The sequence below is a fragment of the Callithrix jacchus genome, chromosome 12 (assembly GCF_049354715.1).
Source record: "Callithrix jacchus isolate 240 chromosome 12, calJac240_pri, whole genome shotgun sequence".
Taxonomy (NCBI): domain Eukaryota; kingdom Metazoa; phylum Chordata; class Mammalia; order Primates; family Cebidae; genus Callithrix; species Callithrix jacchus.
This window is the reverse complement of record NC_133513.1, coordinates 25,698,973-25,716,206: the sequence shown is the minus strand read 5'-3', so window position 1 is coordinate 25,716,206 and position 17,234 is coordinate 25,698,973. Positions and strand designations below refer to the sequence as shown.

Here is a 17,234-nt window from a genome sequence, read left to right as displayed (position 1 = left end):
GCTCATGCCTGTAATCCCAGCACTTTGGGAGGCCAAGGTGGATAGATCACTTGAGGTCAGGAGTTTGAGACCAGCCTAGCCAACATGGAGAAATCCCATCTCTACTAAGAACACAAAAATTAAATTACTCAGGCGTGGTGGCAGGCACCTGTAATCCCAGCTCCTCAGGAGGCTGAGACAGAATTGCTTGAACCTGAGAGGTGGAGATTGCAGCAGTGTGCCGAGATCATGCCACTGTACTCCAGCCTGGGTGACAGAGTGAGACTCCAACTCAAAACAAAAACAAAAACAATAAAAACACAAAAATTAGGTGGGCATGGTGGCATGCACCTGTAGTCCCAACTACTCAGGAAGTTTCAGCCTCCTGAGAATTGCTTGAACCTGGGAGGCAGAGGTTGTAGTAAGCCGAGATCATGCCACTGCATTCCAGCCTAGGTAACAGAGTGAGATCCTGTCTCAAAAAAAAAAAAAATTGAACACAACTTGAATTATCTTTAAGAAATTACATTGTTGGTATATACACTCTGATTCACCAGACCCAAAGCAATCAACAAACTATGAAATAGGAGAAACAACAAACTCCTTAAGAAGTATCTAAGGCCAGGCACAGTGGCTCACACCTATAATCCCAAGCACTTTGGGAGGCCAAGGTGGGAGGAACATGAGGTCAGGAGATTGAGACCATCCAGGCCAACATGGTGAAACCCCATCTCTACTAAAAAATACAAAAATTAGCTGGGCGTGGTGGTGCGTGCCTGTAGTCCTAGCTACTTGGGAGGCTGAGGCAGGAGAATTGCTTGAACCCAGGAGGCGGTGGTTGCAGTGAGCTGAGATCACGTCACTGCACTTCCAGCCTGGTGCCTGGCAACACAGCGAGACTCTTTCTAAAAAAAAAAAAAAAAAAAAAAAAAAATACCTAAAAGCCTTAATTTTTTTAAAAAGAACTTCGGCAGTTCACAGATTATGTGCAAGTTAACTCTATGCAACTCATGTGCACTCTACTTTTTTGGCTTGCTTTAACTACTCTTTCCTTTATCCCCAAATTCAAGGTGGGGGAACCAATATTCTTGACTCTCCTTGACCCAACTAGTCTGGAACAGGGTCAGTGCTGACAGGACTGGTGAAGCCTGAAGAAACTCTTCTCCTTTGTCTACAGTTCGACTGGTTTTTCCCAATTCACTTACTCCTCATTCTCAGACTCCTTTACGGAGGCCTCTTCTCCCTTCTTGCCCCCTAAATATTGATGTTCCTCAAAGCTGGCTGTGATTTTTCCCAAAAGGCCAATGGGTGATTTTCATATGTTTTTACGGGCAGGAGATCTCAGAAAAAATAAATTGTGTGACATCAAGTGCCCAACAAGAAACTGGTTGAAAACAATGTGGTATATCCTACCCAATGGACTGCTAGGCAGCTCACAAGTATGATGTTTCAGGGACTGTATTTGACACAAAAACTATCCATGGTCCCCAGATTCAGGCAGCCTATTAGATGCTTCCCTACACTTCTTCAAAGCAGATACCACAAGAGTAATTAACAGTCAAATGTAATTAGCTGTTTAATGTCTCTTTTCCTTACATAATATTGTGTAAGCTGTTTTGTTCATGGCTCTATAGTACCTGTACCTCACAGAATCTCAAGTATTTGCTAAATGAGTGAAGAGCAATAAACACATGAATGATTATATGTGTACATATACACCTGTATCTTCAATTCTTTTTTTTTGAGACAGAGTCTCACTCTGTTGCCAGGCTGGAGTGCCGTGGTGCGATCTTGGCTCACTGCAACCTCCTCCTCCTGGGTGGTATGAGCCACCGTGCCCAGCCGATTCTTTTAAAAGTTTCAAAACTGGCTGGGTGCGGTGGCTCACACCTATAATTCCAGCACTTTGGCAGGCCAAGGCAGGCAGATTGCTTGAGCTCAGGAGCTCATAACCAGCCTGGGCAATAAGGTGAAATCTTGTCTCTATAAAAATTAGCTGGGTGTGGTGGTGCATGCCTGTGGTTCCCGCTACTCAGAAGGCTGAGGTGGGAGGATCACTTGGGCCTGGGAGATTCATGCTGCAGGAAGCAGAGATCACACCACTGCACTCCAGCCTGGGTGACAGAGTAAGAACCCTGTCTCCAAAAAAAAAAAAGTTCCAAAATTACATGCATAGCATAATCACATTTTAAACAAAAACATATATTTACAAATTCGGGGATAAAATTTATTAAGGTGGTTATCTCTAAGTGCTGGGATTAGGAATTATTACTATCTTCTCTTTGAGGAACCATGAAAATCATCAACAATTAAAATTACAGAAATGAATAGCATTTCTCAGAGATTTGATAGTTATCAATATCCTCAACTGCTAACACTTACAGCTGGGTTCTATTATTCTATTCGCATTCACATTTTGAGATGGAGTCTCACTCTGTTGTCCAGGCTGGAGTGCAATGTCATGATCTCAGCTCACTGCGACCTCTGTCTCTTGGGTTCAAGTGATTCTCCTGCCTTGGCCTCCCAAGTAGCTGGGATTACAGCCATCCGCCACCATGCCCAGCTGATTTTTTGTATTTTTATTTTAGTAGAGACGGGGCTTCACCATGCTGGCCAGGCTGGTCTCAAACTCCTGACCTCAGGTGATCCGCCCACCATGGCCTCCCAAAGTGTTGGGATTACAGGCATGAGCCACCACGCCCGTCCTATTATTCACATTTTTCAGAAGAGGGAACAGATGCAGAGAGGTGAAGCAAGTTATCCAAGGTCATGGTCTAGTGGATGTTCCTGTCAGAAATCAAACCTGTGCAGCTGGACTAAGTTCCCAGACTCATGAACTACAGGAGGAGAATGAACATCCTCCTGATGCACACATGCAAGATCTTCTCAAGCAGACACCCACAAAAGTGGGACTGCTACATCATATGGTACACACACTTTTAATGTTACTAGACACTTTCAGATTGCTCCTCACAATGGTTATACCAAGATCACTTCCACCAGTGGTGTATCATTCCCTATCCCCCACATCTTTGCCAATACTTGGTATTGTCCCCTATTACATTTTTGCCAACTTGGTGAGAGTAAAATAGAATTTAATCTGATTATTGCTGATGCCCAGTATCTGTTTCATAGGATATTCAGTTTCTTCTTTGAGATGCCTGGTCATCTAGCCTTTGCCCATTTTTCTATGAGGCATTTTTTCAAATAGCAGTTGTTCTTTATATATCCTGGATGCTAATCTTTTCTTTATATATTACAAATATGTTTCTATCCATACAATTATCTTCTCTCAAACTTTCATATGAAATTAGGCACTAGTATTTCTGCAAAGTAACACAGACGATTCTGATGTGGAAACATATTTAAAGAACAGTGCTACTTAAAAATTTCAGAAAACTACACCAGGTGTGGTGGCTCATGCCTGTAATCACAGCACTTTGAGAGGTCAAGATGGGCAGATTACCTGAGGTCAGGAGTTTGAGACCAGCCTGACCAACATGGAGAAACCCCATCTCTACTAAAAATACAATATTAGCTGGGCATGGTGGTGCATGCCTGTAATCCCAGCTACTCTGGAGCCTGAGGAAAGAGAATCACTTGAACTTGGGAGGCAGAGTTTGTGGTGAGCCAAGATTGTGCCATCGCACTCTAGCCTGGGCAACGAAAGTGAAACTTCGTCTCCCCCCGCAAAAAAAGACATTTCAGAAAACTTAATAGCAATGAAATAAAATTTACTGAATAAAAAATGGAACATGGGTACCATGCTATACTTCGGACTGGCCTTATCTCGTAATTAGTATGAAATCACAAAAGCAAAAGAGGTTTTTTTTAAAAAAAAAATCTCACTGTGTATTCATGTTACATTTCTTTAGTTTCTCTTCCAGTTGAGACAGGTCTCGGAGATCTGCTCCAATAATGGCATATCTCTTTGAATCCAGTATGTGTCCATCTGCAAATGCAATCAGAGGCTATAATTTCAATGAAAACGTCTTTTCCAAAGTTACAGTAGCTTTACAGTTTTTCCCTACTAAAAATATATGCATCATTGTTTAAAAAAAATAGGTTAAGAGGAAGGTAAAAATTAACCGTAATCATATCTTCCAAAGGTAACTATTCATCTTTTGGTGTGTAACATTCCAGCATTTTGTCCTACATGCTTAAGTCAGTGTACCCAACAAAACACATTCTCCCTCTCTCATGTACATAGCACGCGTGCACAGGCGTGCATGTACACACACACACACACACACACACACACACACACACCCTGAATAGAGAAAAGAAAATGGGACCACCCAATATCTGGTTTGAAAACTGCTTTTCCTAAATAACAACATCATTAGAAGGGGCATCCTTCTCTATAATGATTTCATAGCATTCCATTGAATGGATAAAACATAACTTATTTAGCCAATCCCTCACTATGAGACGTGGTATTTCTAAGTTTTCCCCATCTAGGCACTGCAAGCATCCTTGCATATACATCATGAAGCATCTGTCCAGTTATTTCTTTAAAATAGATAGTCTGAGTGGAATTAAGAGATCAGAGGGCAAGCCTATTTAAATATGGGGACCCATTAGCAGGCTGCTCTCTAAATGTCACACCAATTTGTAGTATGTTTTGAAAAAGACTGTTTATGTACTAATGTATTTACAAATAAAATGACAGAATTTCCTTTGAAAGACTCCAGCAGAGTTACGATGGAATGGTATTTGTGGTGATTCTCAGGCTTCAGCTGTCATCAGAATCACCTGGGTGGCTTGCTAAATCACAGATTGACAGGCTCTACCCCAAGTTTCTGATTCACTACATCTTTCACTAGTAGAAATTTACATTTCTAGGACGTTCCCAGAGGGTACTGATGCTTAGTCTGATGACTTACACTCTTGGAACCACTGCTATAATTAAAATGAGACAGTTAAGTGATGGGTACAGGGAGGTTTACCAACCTAGCCACAATGTATATGTGTACGCTTCAAACTTTTTCAATTAAAAGTTAAGGCTGGGTGTGGTGGCTCATGCCTATAATCCCAGCACCTTGGAAGGAGGAGGCAGGCTGATCACCTGAGGTCAGGAGTTTGAAACCAGCCTGGCCAACACGGCAAAACCCCATCTCTACTAAAAATACATAAAAAAATTAGCTGGGCATGGTAGTGCACATGCCTGTAATTCCAGCTACTCGGGAGGCTGAGGCAGGAGAATCATTTGAACCCAGGAGTTGGAGGTTGCAGTGAGCTGAGATCATGCCACTATACTCCAGCCTGGGTGACAGTGTGTGGGTCCATCTCAGAAAAATAACAATAAAAAATAAAAGTTAACATATTGTTTTAAAGAAAAAAAATTGCTTGAGTTTATTATTCACTCAACTTCCAGACATTGTTCGCTCAACTTCCTCAAGGGTACAAACCATGGCAGGAGCTGAAATATCAACAGCCACCTGTACTACTGCTAATAATTCAGGTTCTCTTGACTCTGAGAACTTCAGCAAAACGTGCTGAAAAGGTTAAACTATTACATGTAAATAGGTTCTCACTTACTACCTTGATAACCCCACTTGGCTGATTCAAACACATTTGGCTACATACCATAAGCTAAAGAAACACTTCCTAAGAGCCTGCTTGATGTCAGGAAAGCAACAATGGGCAAGCGGGGACCCTAAAGTCTGCCCCAAGATGTCAGGAGTCAGAAAAGTAATATAAAGAATATGGCATGTGGCTGGGTACAGTGGTTCATGCCTATAAACCCAGCAATTTGGGAGGCCCAAGCAGGAGGATGACTTAAATGAGTTCAAGACCACCCTGGGCAATGTAGCAAGACTGTACAAAAAAATTTTAAAAATTAGTCCAGTGCAGTGACATGCCTGTAGTCCCAGCTACTCCAGAGGCTGAGGTGTGATGGCTTGAGGCCAGGAGTTCAAGGATGTAGTGAGCTATGATCGTGCCACTGCACTCCAGCCTGGGCAACAGAACAAAGACCTTGTCTCTCCAAACTAAAAGAATATGAAGGCAGTTGTCTACCCTATTATGAAGACAATTTCAAAATTCCTATGTAACTTCTTGCAAATAACAAATATATTAATAATAAGCATATTTGGAATGAGATTTTCCATTCCTGACCAAAAAACAACAAATAACACACCAGAATATTAACAAAGTCTAATACCATGTCGTTCAGGGGAGACCTATCTTATTCACATTAGGATCTATATTAGCATGTAAAGCAAAAATCACACATCATCATGATTATTCTTGTAAGTTGTGCACAAGGTACATCTGAGCCGAAGGGAGTCAGTGACTTGAGGCTCATCTGCCTCTCTGCAGTGGCCCAGCCGTATGTGGCGGCATACTGGCATACCACATAGGAAGCACTGGACTAGATGACCTTGAGATTCCTTTAATAAAACGAAGTCATTTAATGACTTGAGTAACACACACCAGCATCACGTGATTCAGCTGCTTTTCTTAAGTCAGGGGCTACTCAAGCTGTGAGAAAATAACAGGTCCGTTATCTGTCCCTGAAAGATCCCTTACCATTATTTCACAGGGAACTAAACGTATTTGTGGAGGACAGAGGTTCAGAGCAAGTTTCAAAGGAGCTTTAGAATGCTGGGAAAATAAGGCCATTTGTATAAAATCTAGCACTGGCAAGAGGCCATGGGAACAGTAAAATCCTTAACTGTCTGGAATGCTTCTGAGAGCTTGTGGGAAAGATAACTTGCTTGCCAAAATGAGATCCACAATCCCTTCTTTTCCTATATTCTATTTCATTATAGAAAAATATAAGGCAACTGAAAACATTTTGTATGATATTTATAGAAGAACTTTCTAAAGAAACAGACCGGCCCGGTGTGGTGGATCACCTCTGTAATCCTAGCACTTTGGGAGGGCGAGGTGGGTGGATCACCTGAGCTTAGGCATTTAAGACCGGCCTGGCCAGAAGGCGAAACCCCATCTCTGTTGAAAATAAATTAGCTGAGTATGATGGTGGGTGCCTGTTATCCCAGATACTTGGGAGGCTAAGGCAGGAGAACCACTTGAACCTGGGAAGCAGAGGTTGCAGTGAGCCAAAATCACACCACTTTACTCCATCATCCCGGGCAACAGAGAGAGACTCTTTAAAAAAAAAAAAAAAAAAAAAGACCATAATTACCCTAGTCTGGAAAGCCAATTAACATTGATTTAAAACCTCTGAATTGCAACCAGTAGTTCTTTCTGTAATCAATACTTCTTTAGAGGATTGATTTCCAAGAGGCTTAAGGAGGAGGAAAAGCCCTGAAAATGTAACACTATAATATGGTTTTAAAACCTAAGAACCAATTTCTACACGGTCAGAATGAAAAGAGAGTTATGACAATCCTAACTCCTCCAGCTTGGTCTTTATTAAATTAAAGCAGTGTTCTCCAACAGGACAACTTTGCCACTAAGGAACATTGGCAATGTCTGGAGATTTTTTGCTTGTCACAACCAGAGGGTGCTACTGGCATCTAGTGGGCAGAGGCCAGGGATGCTGGTAAACATTCTACAATGTACAGAACAGTCCCACACTACAGAATTATCCCACCCAAGTGTCAAGAGTGCCGAGGTTGTGAAACCCTGCACTAAAGTTACAAAAACCCAAAGATCATTCGTTGACATTCAATTGTTAAAAATCCTTGAATAGTCCTAATTATTCTCTAATAGGGGAAACTTAACATGCTATGACTTTTATCCAGAACATAGTATCCAAAATAAAAACTTGCTTTGGAGTGAATCTGCAGCAACATGAGCTTTGGTCTCAAACAGCCCTGATGTCAAATTTCATGTGAGTAAGCCGGGCGCCGTGGCTCATGCCTGTAATCACAGCACTTTGGGAGGCTGAGGCAGGAAGACTGCTTGAGTCCAGGAGTTCAAGATCAGCCTGGGCAACATGGCGATACCACATCTCTACAAAAAATACAAAAATCAGACAGGTATGATGGCACACAGCTGTAGTCCCAGCTACTTGGGAGGCTGAGGTGGGAGGATTGATTGAGCCTGGGCTGTGGTGAGCTGTGATCACACCACTGCACTCCAACCTGGGCGAGAGAGTGAGACCCTAAAAAAAAAAAAATTTCATGTGACTCTGGGAAAGTCATATAATCACTTGAGACTACTTTTAATCATAAAATGTGAACAATGCCAGTCTTAGAAGACTGTGGTTGGGACTCAAGGCAATGGTAAAGTGATGGTACTGCCGTACCATGGGGTGGGATGAGAAATTCACTGGGGCAGAGAGAAATATTTTAAATTTTTCAGGGGAACACAGAGATACTCAACATCCATCAGGCTAAGCTACTAGCTCAAGACTATCACAGTTTCAACATCAGATTACTCTGTATCCTTGCAAAGCTAAGTGTTCAGATGCTGCAGTTAAGAAGCAAGTACCAAGCTGGTGCATGGTGGCTCACGCCTGTAATCCCAACATTTTGGGAGGCTGACACAGGTGAATTGCTCGAGGCCAGGAGTTTGAGACTAGCCTGGCCAACATGGCGAAACCCTTTTTCTACTAAAAATACAAAATCAGCCAGGCGTAGTGGCTCACGCCTGTAATCCCAGCTACTTGGGAGGCTGAAAGCACAAGAACTGCTTGAACCAGGAGCTGGAGGTTGCAATGAACTGAGAGTGCACACTGCACTCCAGCCTGGGAGACAGAGCAAGACTCTGTCTAAAAAAAAAAAAAAAAGCAAGCATTGTGCCAGTGTGACTGGAATGGGGTGGTGTCCAATCTGATCCCAAGGTGAAGTTGTAAAGTGCCCTAAAGAGCATGCATCTCAGCCAGGTGCGGTGGCTCACGCCTGGAATCCCAGCACTTTGGGAGGCTGAGGTGGGCAGATCACAAGGTCAAGAGATGGAGACCATCCTGACCAACATGGTGAAAGCCCATCTCTACTAAAAATACAAAAATTAGCCCAGTGTGGTGGCACATGCCTGTAGTCCCAGCTACTCGGGAGGCTGAGGCAGAAGAATGGCTTGAACCCAGGAGACAGAGGTTGCAGCAAGCCAAGAATGCACCACTGTGCTCCAGCCTGGTGACAGAGCAAGACTCCATCTCAAAAAAAAAAAAAAAAAAAGAGCATGCATCTCAGTAAGCAATTCTGGGTACTTAAGGATGAAATAAAAATGAAGTTTTTCTTTTATTTTATCTGTACTTTTTTTCAAATGACTACTAAGTTGTTACGACATAAATACTTCAGCTGTTTAAACCCAACTAATTAAAAAGAACTGCTGAGTGTGGTTTTTTGGCCCAGGGGTACTATGAAAACATTACTGAGACAAATTACTGGGAAGCAAGAAAGGTAGGGACTCCCTGGCCTAGTCCAAAGCATGCTACACAGCAGAGGTCTTTTGTGAAGATGATCACAAGTGATTAAACCCAGGCAGGTGCTGGAATGAGCCCCGCTGAGAAGTTCCACCCAAATGAACCCAACTCAAACTGCCAATTGTGAGCTAAACAGAAAGCTGTTGTTTTAAACCACATGCTTTGCAGCAGCTTGTTACAGTGCAGAAGCTAATGGATACAGGCTTTAATTATCTGCTTCATTAAGCTCATATACTTTGCCGTCTTAATCAGTTTTTTTTTTTTTTTAAACAGGATTGCATAGTGTCACCCAGGTTGCAGTGCAAGTGACACGATCATGGCTCACTGCAGCCTCAACCTCCCAGACTGCCTCAGCTTCCTGTGCAGCTGAGACCACAGGTGTGCACCACCATGCCTGGCTAAATTTTTTATTATTTGTATAGACAGGATCTCCCTATGTTTCCCAGGCTGGTCTCGAACTCTTGGGCTCAAGGGATCCTCCTGCCTCTGCCTCCCAGAGCACTGGGATTACAGGTGTGAGCCACCAAGTTGGTCTTAATCACTTTTGTGTGTTTGTGCATGTGCATGTGTGTTTTGAGACAGAGTTTCACTCTTGTTACCCAGGCTGGAGTGCAATGGCATGATCTCAGCTCACCACACCCTCTGCCTCCTAGGTTCAAGTGATTCTCCTGCCTCAGCCTCCTGAGCAGCTGGGATTACAAGCATGCACCACCATGCCCGGCTAATTTTGTATTTTTAGTAGAGATAGATTCTCCATGTTGGTCAGGCTGGTCTTGAACTCCCAACCTCTGGTGATCCACCTGTCTCAGACTCCCAAAGTGCTGGGATTACAGGTTTGAGCCACCAGGCCCAGCCTGGTCTTAATCACTTTTAAGAAGTGATCAGGTCATGAGGTGAAAAGGCATGAGAAAACTGAAGACTTACACAATGTAATACAATAGTTAAACACACACACACAAGTGCTGGTGTATCATATGACTAACAATCTCTTCCATCACCGCCAGATGCATTTCAAGAGACATGTGTTGGATCTGTAATGAACCCCATCAATCCCATTCGTGGTTATCTTCTGTGATAGACAAATTATCATTGTTATTAAGCATTGCAAAGTGATCTTTTAGATTTTTCTAGGATCTCTCAGTCAAAAAAACAAAAAGAGGTAAATGGAGACAGCCTCAGGTGGATTTCTGGACTGTACAGAGGATTAGTTTGTCAGACTACCCATCTGACACTTAGAGGGCACTGAGCCAAATCCTGAGAATTACTGATGAACAAGAAGACATGGCCCCTGCCTTCATGAGGCTTATAATCCAGTGGGAAAGAGAGAACAAGGTCAAGTGTGGTGAGTTCTACAGAGAAGTTCAGGGTGTCATGGGGCATGTGTAACGGGCTTCCCACTCCCTTCAGAATGGAGCCCAAAATTCTCAGCCTGCTTTACAAAACCCTCAGTCTTGAAGCATGCACCTCCTGCCACCAGAGCCCCAGCCACACTGGCCTTCCCAGCTCTTCTTTCAGTGTGCCCTGGCTGAGAGCATCTGCTCTCTAGTTCTCCTTTTCAGGGCCCAGCTGAAATCCTGCTCCAATCTGAAATGCTTTCACTTGCTGTTCTTTTGTCTTTCTGCCTACCTAATTTCACCAGAGTTGAAGTGGATTACAAAAACACAAACACCTTCATACATTCAAGCAGTCACGTGAGTATTCATTCAACAACCTCTGTGCACTCGGCACTGCTTTAGGTGCAGGGGTTACAGTGGTGAAAAAGAAGCAGTCCCTGTTCTCAGGAAGCTTACACGGTAGAAGAGGGAGAGAGAAAGTGAATCATTAAATAAATGAGTAATAACGATTATATCAGGCAGTGGTTAGTACAACAAGGAAACTCAAAGAGAAAGAAGAGTGTGACATAAGGCAGCATAGGGCGGGGGTCTTTAGCCTAGCAGTCAGGGAGGGCCTCTTTGAGGAGGTGGCAGCTGAGCAGATGAGAAGGAGCCCACTGAGCAAAGAAGGGAGATAAAGTGAAAAGGACTGAGGGAAAGAACATGCTTGGCACAGAGAACAGCAAAAAATCTGTGTGGCTAGACCATAGTTACTGAGGTCAAAAGGAAAATCAGGAGCAGGTTTGGCGGCTCACGCCTGTAATCCCAACACCGAGAGGTCGAGGCAGGAGGATCATTTGACCCCAGGAGTTTGAGACCAACCTGAGCAACATAGTGACACGCTGTCTCTACAAAAAAATTTTTAAATCAGCTGGGTGTGGCGGCACGCAGCTGTAGTCCCAGATACTCCCGAGACTTTGGCAGAAGGATCACTTGAGCCCAGGAGTTCAAGGGTGCAGTGAGCTGTGGTCACACCACTGTCCTCCAGCCTGAGCAACAGTGAGACCCTGTCTCAAAAAAAAAAAAAGTAAAATCAGGAGGGAGTTCTACCCAGTAGGGAGTTTTAAGCAAGGGGATAACAGAACCCAGTTTCCTTTTTTACTCTTGAGAGAAAGGGTCTCACTCTATCACCCAGGATGAAGTGTTGTGGTGCGATCACCGCTCTCTGCAGCCTCCAACTCTTGAGCTAAAGGTTTCCTCCCGCCTCAGCCTCCCAAGTAGCTAGGACTATAGGCATGCAGCACCATGCCCAGCTAATTTTATTTTATGTCTTGGTGACAGGGTCTCACTAGGTAGTCTCAGCAATGCTCCTGCCTCAGCCTCCTGAAGCAATGGGATTATAGACGTGAGACACCACACTCAGTCTTCCTTTTCAAAACACCTTTGACTCTTCATGTGCCCATTTGTACATTTCTGATTTTTCACCCTAGGCAGATTTTAGCTTAAAAAAACATATCATCAATTCTAAGGTGCATCCTTTCACATTTTAACATTTCTGAAATCAGGATGCATCAACGGTGATGTGTCAGCTTAAGTGTCGGTACTTTTTCTTTCTTACTGATGAATAAATAATGGTGATTCTGTCACAGCCTTGTAGGTTTGATAAAACAAGGTCATTTCTTAACAAATATTTTTTGTCAGTTTTATGATCACCTATCGGTTGGCCCAAATTTTCATTCACATTTTTATTTCATTTTTATTCAAATTCTCCCTTCTCAGCACAATGGTAAAATAAAAAACTATAAAGAACCAGACTAAAAAATTTACCCACATGAGACACAAAGTTAAAAGAATGAGAAAAACGTTCAATTAAAAAAAGCTGACAACAGACCTTTATCAAAGAACACATCTATGTGTTTGTGTTATGAAGGAAGGGTTCCTATAAACTGAAAAGGAAAGAAACTACAAACTAATGGAAGAAGGAAATGAAAAAATTTACAAAATGTCCCAAAGGCCAACAAAACAAAGGAAAGATGCTCCATCTCAATAGCATTCGACGTTATATAATTTTTTAAAAATAATAGGGCATCATTTTGACCTACCAAACAGGAAAAAAAAAATTTTTTTTTTTGAGACAGAGTCTCATTCTGTCACCCAGTCTGGAGTGCAGCAGCATAATCTCGGCTCACTGCAACCTCCGCCCCTTAGGGTCAAGCCATTCTCCTGCCTCAGCCTCCTGAGTAGCTGGGATTAGCTGCTACCATACCTAGCTAATTGTTGCATTTTCAGTAAAGACAGGGTTTCACCAAGTTGGCCAGGCTGGTCTCGAACCCCTGACCTAAGGTGATCAACCCACCTCGGCCTCCCAAAGTGCTGGGATTACAGGCACTTGGCCAGACTGGTAGAAAATTTTTAAAATCACAATACCCAGTGATAGGGTACTATGGTTTGAATGCGTCTTATCTAAAGTTCGTGTGTTAGAAACTTAATCCCTCATGCAACAGTGTTGAAAGGTAGGACCCTTAAGAGGTGATTAAGTCCCAATGAATTAATGCCATTATCTTGGAATTGGGAGTGGGAATGGGTTCTGAGTCTGCACCCCTTCACCTCTCTCTTGCAGTCATGCTCTCTTGCCTTTCTACCTTCTTCCATGGGATGACACAGCAAGAAGGCCCTTGCCAGATGCAGACCCCTCAACCTCAAACTTCCCAGCTTCCAGAGCTGTAATAAGTCTCTGTTCTTTATAAAGTACCCAGTCCCAAGTGCTCTGTTACAGAAGCACAAAACAAGGTAGTAAGCCAGAGAACCAGTACTGAGAAGCTGAGAAGTGGGACTGTGGCTGTAAGTACCCGAAAATGTGGAAGCAGACTTGGAACTTGGGTAGAGGTTGGAAGAATTTAAAGGAACGGGCTAGAAAAAGTCTAGACTCCTTGCCACCGCCGCCTCAGACAACACTTTCCCTCTCCACATGTCCCTATTTGTTGTAATAAAAGGACCTGGCTCATCTAGTCACCTGATGCCCACAGTGTTACCTGTGGTGACCACTGGTGAAGGCCGTCCTCACTGGACGTTCTCTGACCTGAATTACTAATAAACCCCTTTAACTTCTCTCAGACAAAAATCGAAAACAATGCAAGATTGTGGTAGAGACTTATCCATAATTTGAAAGGCTCAGAAATGAGAAAAGCATTGTTAGACACGGTCATAACTAAAAGTTGAGGGAAAAAACCTGGGGAGAAAAATTGACTGCCAGGGCCAAGCAGGTAACAGAAATGAGTGAAGCAGGTCATGTGTAAGATGCCAGAGAGTGGTGGGGACAGAACTGGAAGATGGGCAACTCCTCTGACTGAGGCAGCCACTATTTAAATGTTCCCTTGTAGAAATCATGGCCTAATGTTACAACGTCTTCTGATTTTTCCAAGGAAAGCTAGAAATCGAGATTTTTTTTTAATTTTTATTTTTTTAGAGATGGGGTTTCACCATGTTGGCCAGGCTGGTCTCGAACTCCGGACCTCAGGTAATCCGTCCACCTCAGCCTCCCAAAGTGCTGGGATTATAGGCATGAGCTACCATGCCCAGCCAGAAATCGAGATTTTTAATGAGAAATTTATTTTTGAAATGTTGGCAACTAATTCAAGGTCTTTACAGAAAGACTGAAGATTAGAGACCCAAGGACATCTGAGAAGAGTCATATAGAAAGTCGTTGAAAATTCCTTCGTGGTAACCCTGACACAAGTGTAAATGTAGACTAAAAATAAAATCCTAAGACCCCCACCCTCCTGAACCAAGAGGACCCAGAGTGACCTTGAAAACTGAGTTCTTGGCCCTGTGGGGATGGGAGGTCGGATGACTCCTTAAACCCCTTACTCACTAACTGCCTGCAGTCGTTCTTCCCTAAGGGCTAAATAGCAACCAGCCCTTTCAAAAGACTCTGCTGCTGCTCTCGTCCAACCAGCTGCCTGACTGCTGTCCCTCCCTTTGGCAACTTCAAAACAATCAACCAGCATTCCTTCCTGATAAGAAACCACAGACCAGGGAGTGGTTCTGGCCAGATGCGGGTTTTTGTGTCCTCTGCCTCACATTTTGATGTCAGGGGGCCAAAACCTCCACCCTTGGATCATGCTACACCCAATTTTTTGTACATGGGACCTATGATAGGGTGTGAAGCTCAACTGCACATGCATACCATTCTCCCTTCATAAATATTCATGACTCCTCCTATGGCTTATTAAATACGTATGTTTGCCCACCCAGCTAAGCTTAAATTCCTCCTCCCTTTGCCCCTCCTTCAGAATGTCTGTTGTTGGCTTCTGGCAGGAGGCTGTGCTTCCCAGCCTGTTAGAATGGCCACCCTACAGGCTGCAACACTGAGAAAGCAAGCTATCTTTCCAAACTTTTGAACCTCGTCATTCTTCAGTTGCCAATACATTGTATAACACCACACACACAACACACGCCCAACACAAACCCCATCTTTAAAAAGGGGTGGGAAGCAAAAATACTAATACAGTCCATTTTGCATGAGGTTGATACTTGCCCATCTGAAGTGTGTCCTCTGAATGCAGTTCTAGAATGGGGCTGGAGAGGGGAGGCTTGCATCTATGGGAAGATGGGAAAGAGGAGAAAGATGAGTCTATTTGCTCCTCAATTTACTCATGAGCTCATTTACTACACAAATGCAGACACTCACTACCAAAATGGCAAATATATATTTGCTACTGTTCAAGGGCCCCTCTAAAAAGGGCTTCTGTTTAATTACTTTGGACCCTTAAGCCAACACAGTAAACCTTCAGTGGACACAGGTCTCAGGTAACATCATTATACTATTTCTAAATCTAAATACTTCATTACACTATTTCTAAGCCTAAATACTTCATGATCAGGACACAAATCATAAACCGATCATAAGTATTTAGACTTAGAAATAGCTAAAGATGGCCTAACAAGAATGTTTCAAATGTTCCAATGTTTTTTTGGGCCATCTCTAGTTTGCTGCTTATTCTCAATCAAACTTTTTAAGATACCTGTTATTTGTTACAGGCAGTCAGAAGAATTGACTCTTAACACAACTTAAAGTTCAGTAATATTTATGTGGTAACTCCCCCAATCCAGAATATGCAAAAAATGATAAATCGGATATGCATTGACATCCCAACAACCACTGCCAAACACCAACACACTTTCCATCCCAGGAAACCATCTCCGGGGGGTCAGTTACTCTTATTCCACTCGGAGTTCTAACCAGCCAGTACTCTGCAGTTCCCAGAGCATCAGAATTGTCATTTATCACTTTAAAAGCATATTTAATATAAAATATTTAGGAAAGGGTAAAAATTTATTTTCATGGATCTAGAAAAAAATAAAGCTTGAAAATTATTTCCAATTTGTAAGGATCACACTTTTCTAAAGGACAAGCTGAAACAATGTTTATTCACATTTTTTTCAATATAAGAATTAGGTTTTCATTTAAACAACTTTTAAAAGGACTAATTTAAAAATGACTAATTTAAAAGAATTAGGGTTTTATTTAAATGACTAATTTAAAAGAGGATTAAAACCATTCAGATGCTTCACCTTGAGCTTGAAGTCACAGTTTGAATCTCAGCTCCACCCTTTCTTAGACAGGTGACTTTGGGCAAATTAACTTCTTTAAATATCAGTTTCCCTATCTGCAAAAAGGGGATAATGGCAGCACTTAATTCACGAGTGTGCTGTGAGGACTGAATGAAACAATCCAAGGGAAGCACTTAAAATGGTCCTAGGCTACAAAAGCTCTCAGCACACATTAGCAAACTTGTCATCTGCAACTCTGTAAATTCCTTAATACTGGACTCGGAATGGCCCCCATAATATCTCATATATAATAACTAACTTCAGTCTTCCATTCATCATTCATTCACATACACGAGAAAAACTATTTATTGCACATCTATTCTGAGCCAGGTACTTTTTTTTTTTTTGAGACAGGGTCTGTCTCTGTCACCCAGCCTGGACTGCAGTGGTATGATCATAGCTCACTGCAGCCTCAACCTCCTGGGCTCAAGTGATTCTCCTACCTCAGCCTCCCAAGTAGCCGAGACTATAGATGCACCTACTACGCCCAGCTAATTTTTGAATTTTTAGTAGAGACGAGGTTTCACCATGTTGCCCAGACTGCTCTCGAACTCCTGAATTCAGGCAATCCACCAGCCTTGGCCTCCCGAAGTGCTGGGATTAGAGGCATGAGCCACTGTGTCTGGCCAACGCCAGGTAACTTTCTATATGCCCTTGGAATAAGTAGTAAACAAAAGACACATCAAAATTCAGATTATGAAAACATGATGTCACTTTTTAAATGTTCCAGGAAACACATGAACAGATGGAGAGTCATGAGAAAGAACAGGAATGGGATTAGGCTCCTTCTTCAAGGTTTAACCAGGCCTTCTACTTAAAGAATCCCAGGAACTGGCCTTAAGAAATCTAAACATGAAATCAAGGTTGTGGAGTGTCCCCCTCGGAAACACTCAGTAACTGATTTATAGCAGGGGTGTCCAATCTGTTGGCTTCCCTGGCTCACACTGAGAGAAGATTGTCTTGGGCCACACATAAAATACACTAACACT

At 42.7% G+C, this 17,234-nt stretch overlaps 1 protein-coding gene across 4 annotated transcripts in view; it reads right to left on the bottom strand.

Moving 5' to 3' along the window:
- LCMT1 (leucine carboxyl methyltransferase 1) overlaps nt 1-17,234 on the bottom strand; it is a 75,930-nt gene that overhangs the window by 19,002 nt on the left and 39,694 nt on the right. Inside the window, exons 5-6 of one of the 4 annotated variants that reach the window (XM_002755980.7) lie at nt 15,170-15,231; nt 3,829-3,931 (exon numbers count right to left, since the gene is read on the bottom strand). The exons of 1 other annotated variant lie outside the window; for it this stretch is intronic. In XM_002755980.7, coding sequence (XP_002756026.3) covers nt 3,829-3,931; nt 15,170-15,231 — 165 coding nt within the window. The remainder of the gene's footprint in view (nt 1-3,828; nt 3,932-15,169; nt 15,232-17,234) is intronic. 2 more of the 4 variants (XM_035267225.3, XM_035267226.3) reach the window with 2 other exon arrangements.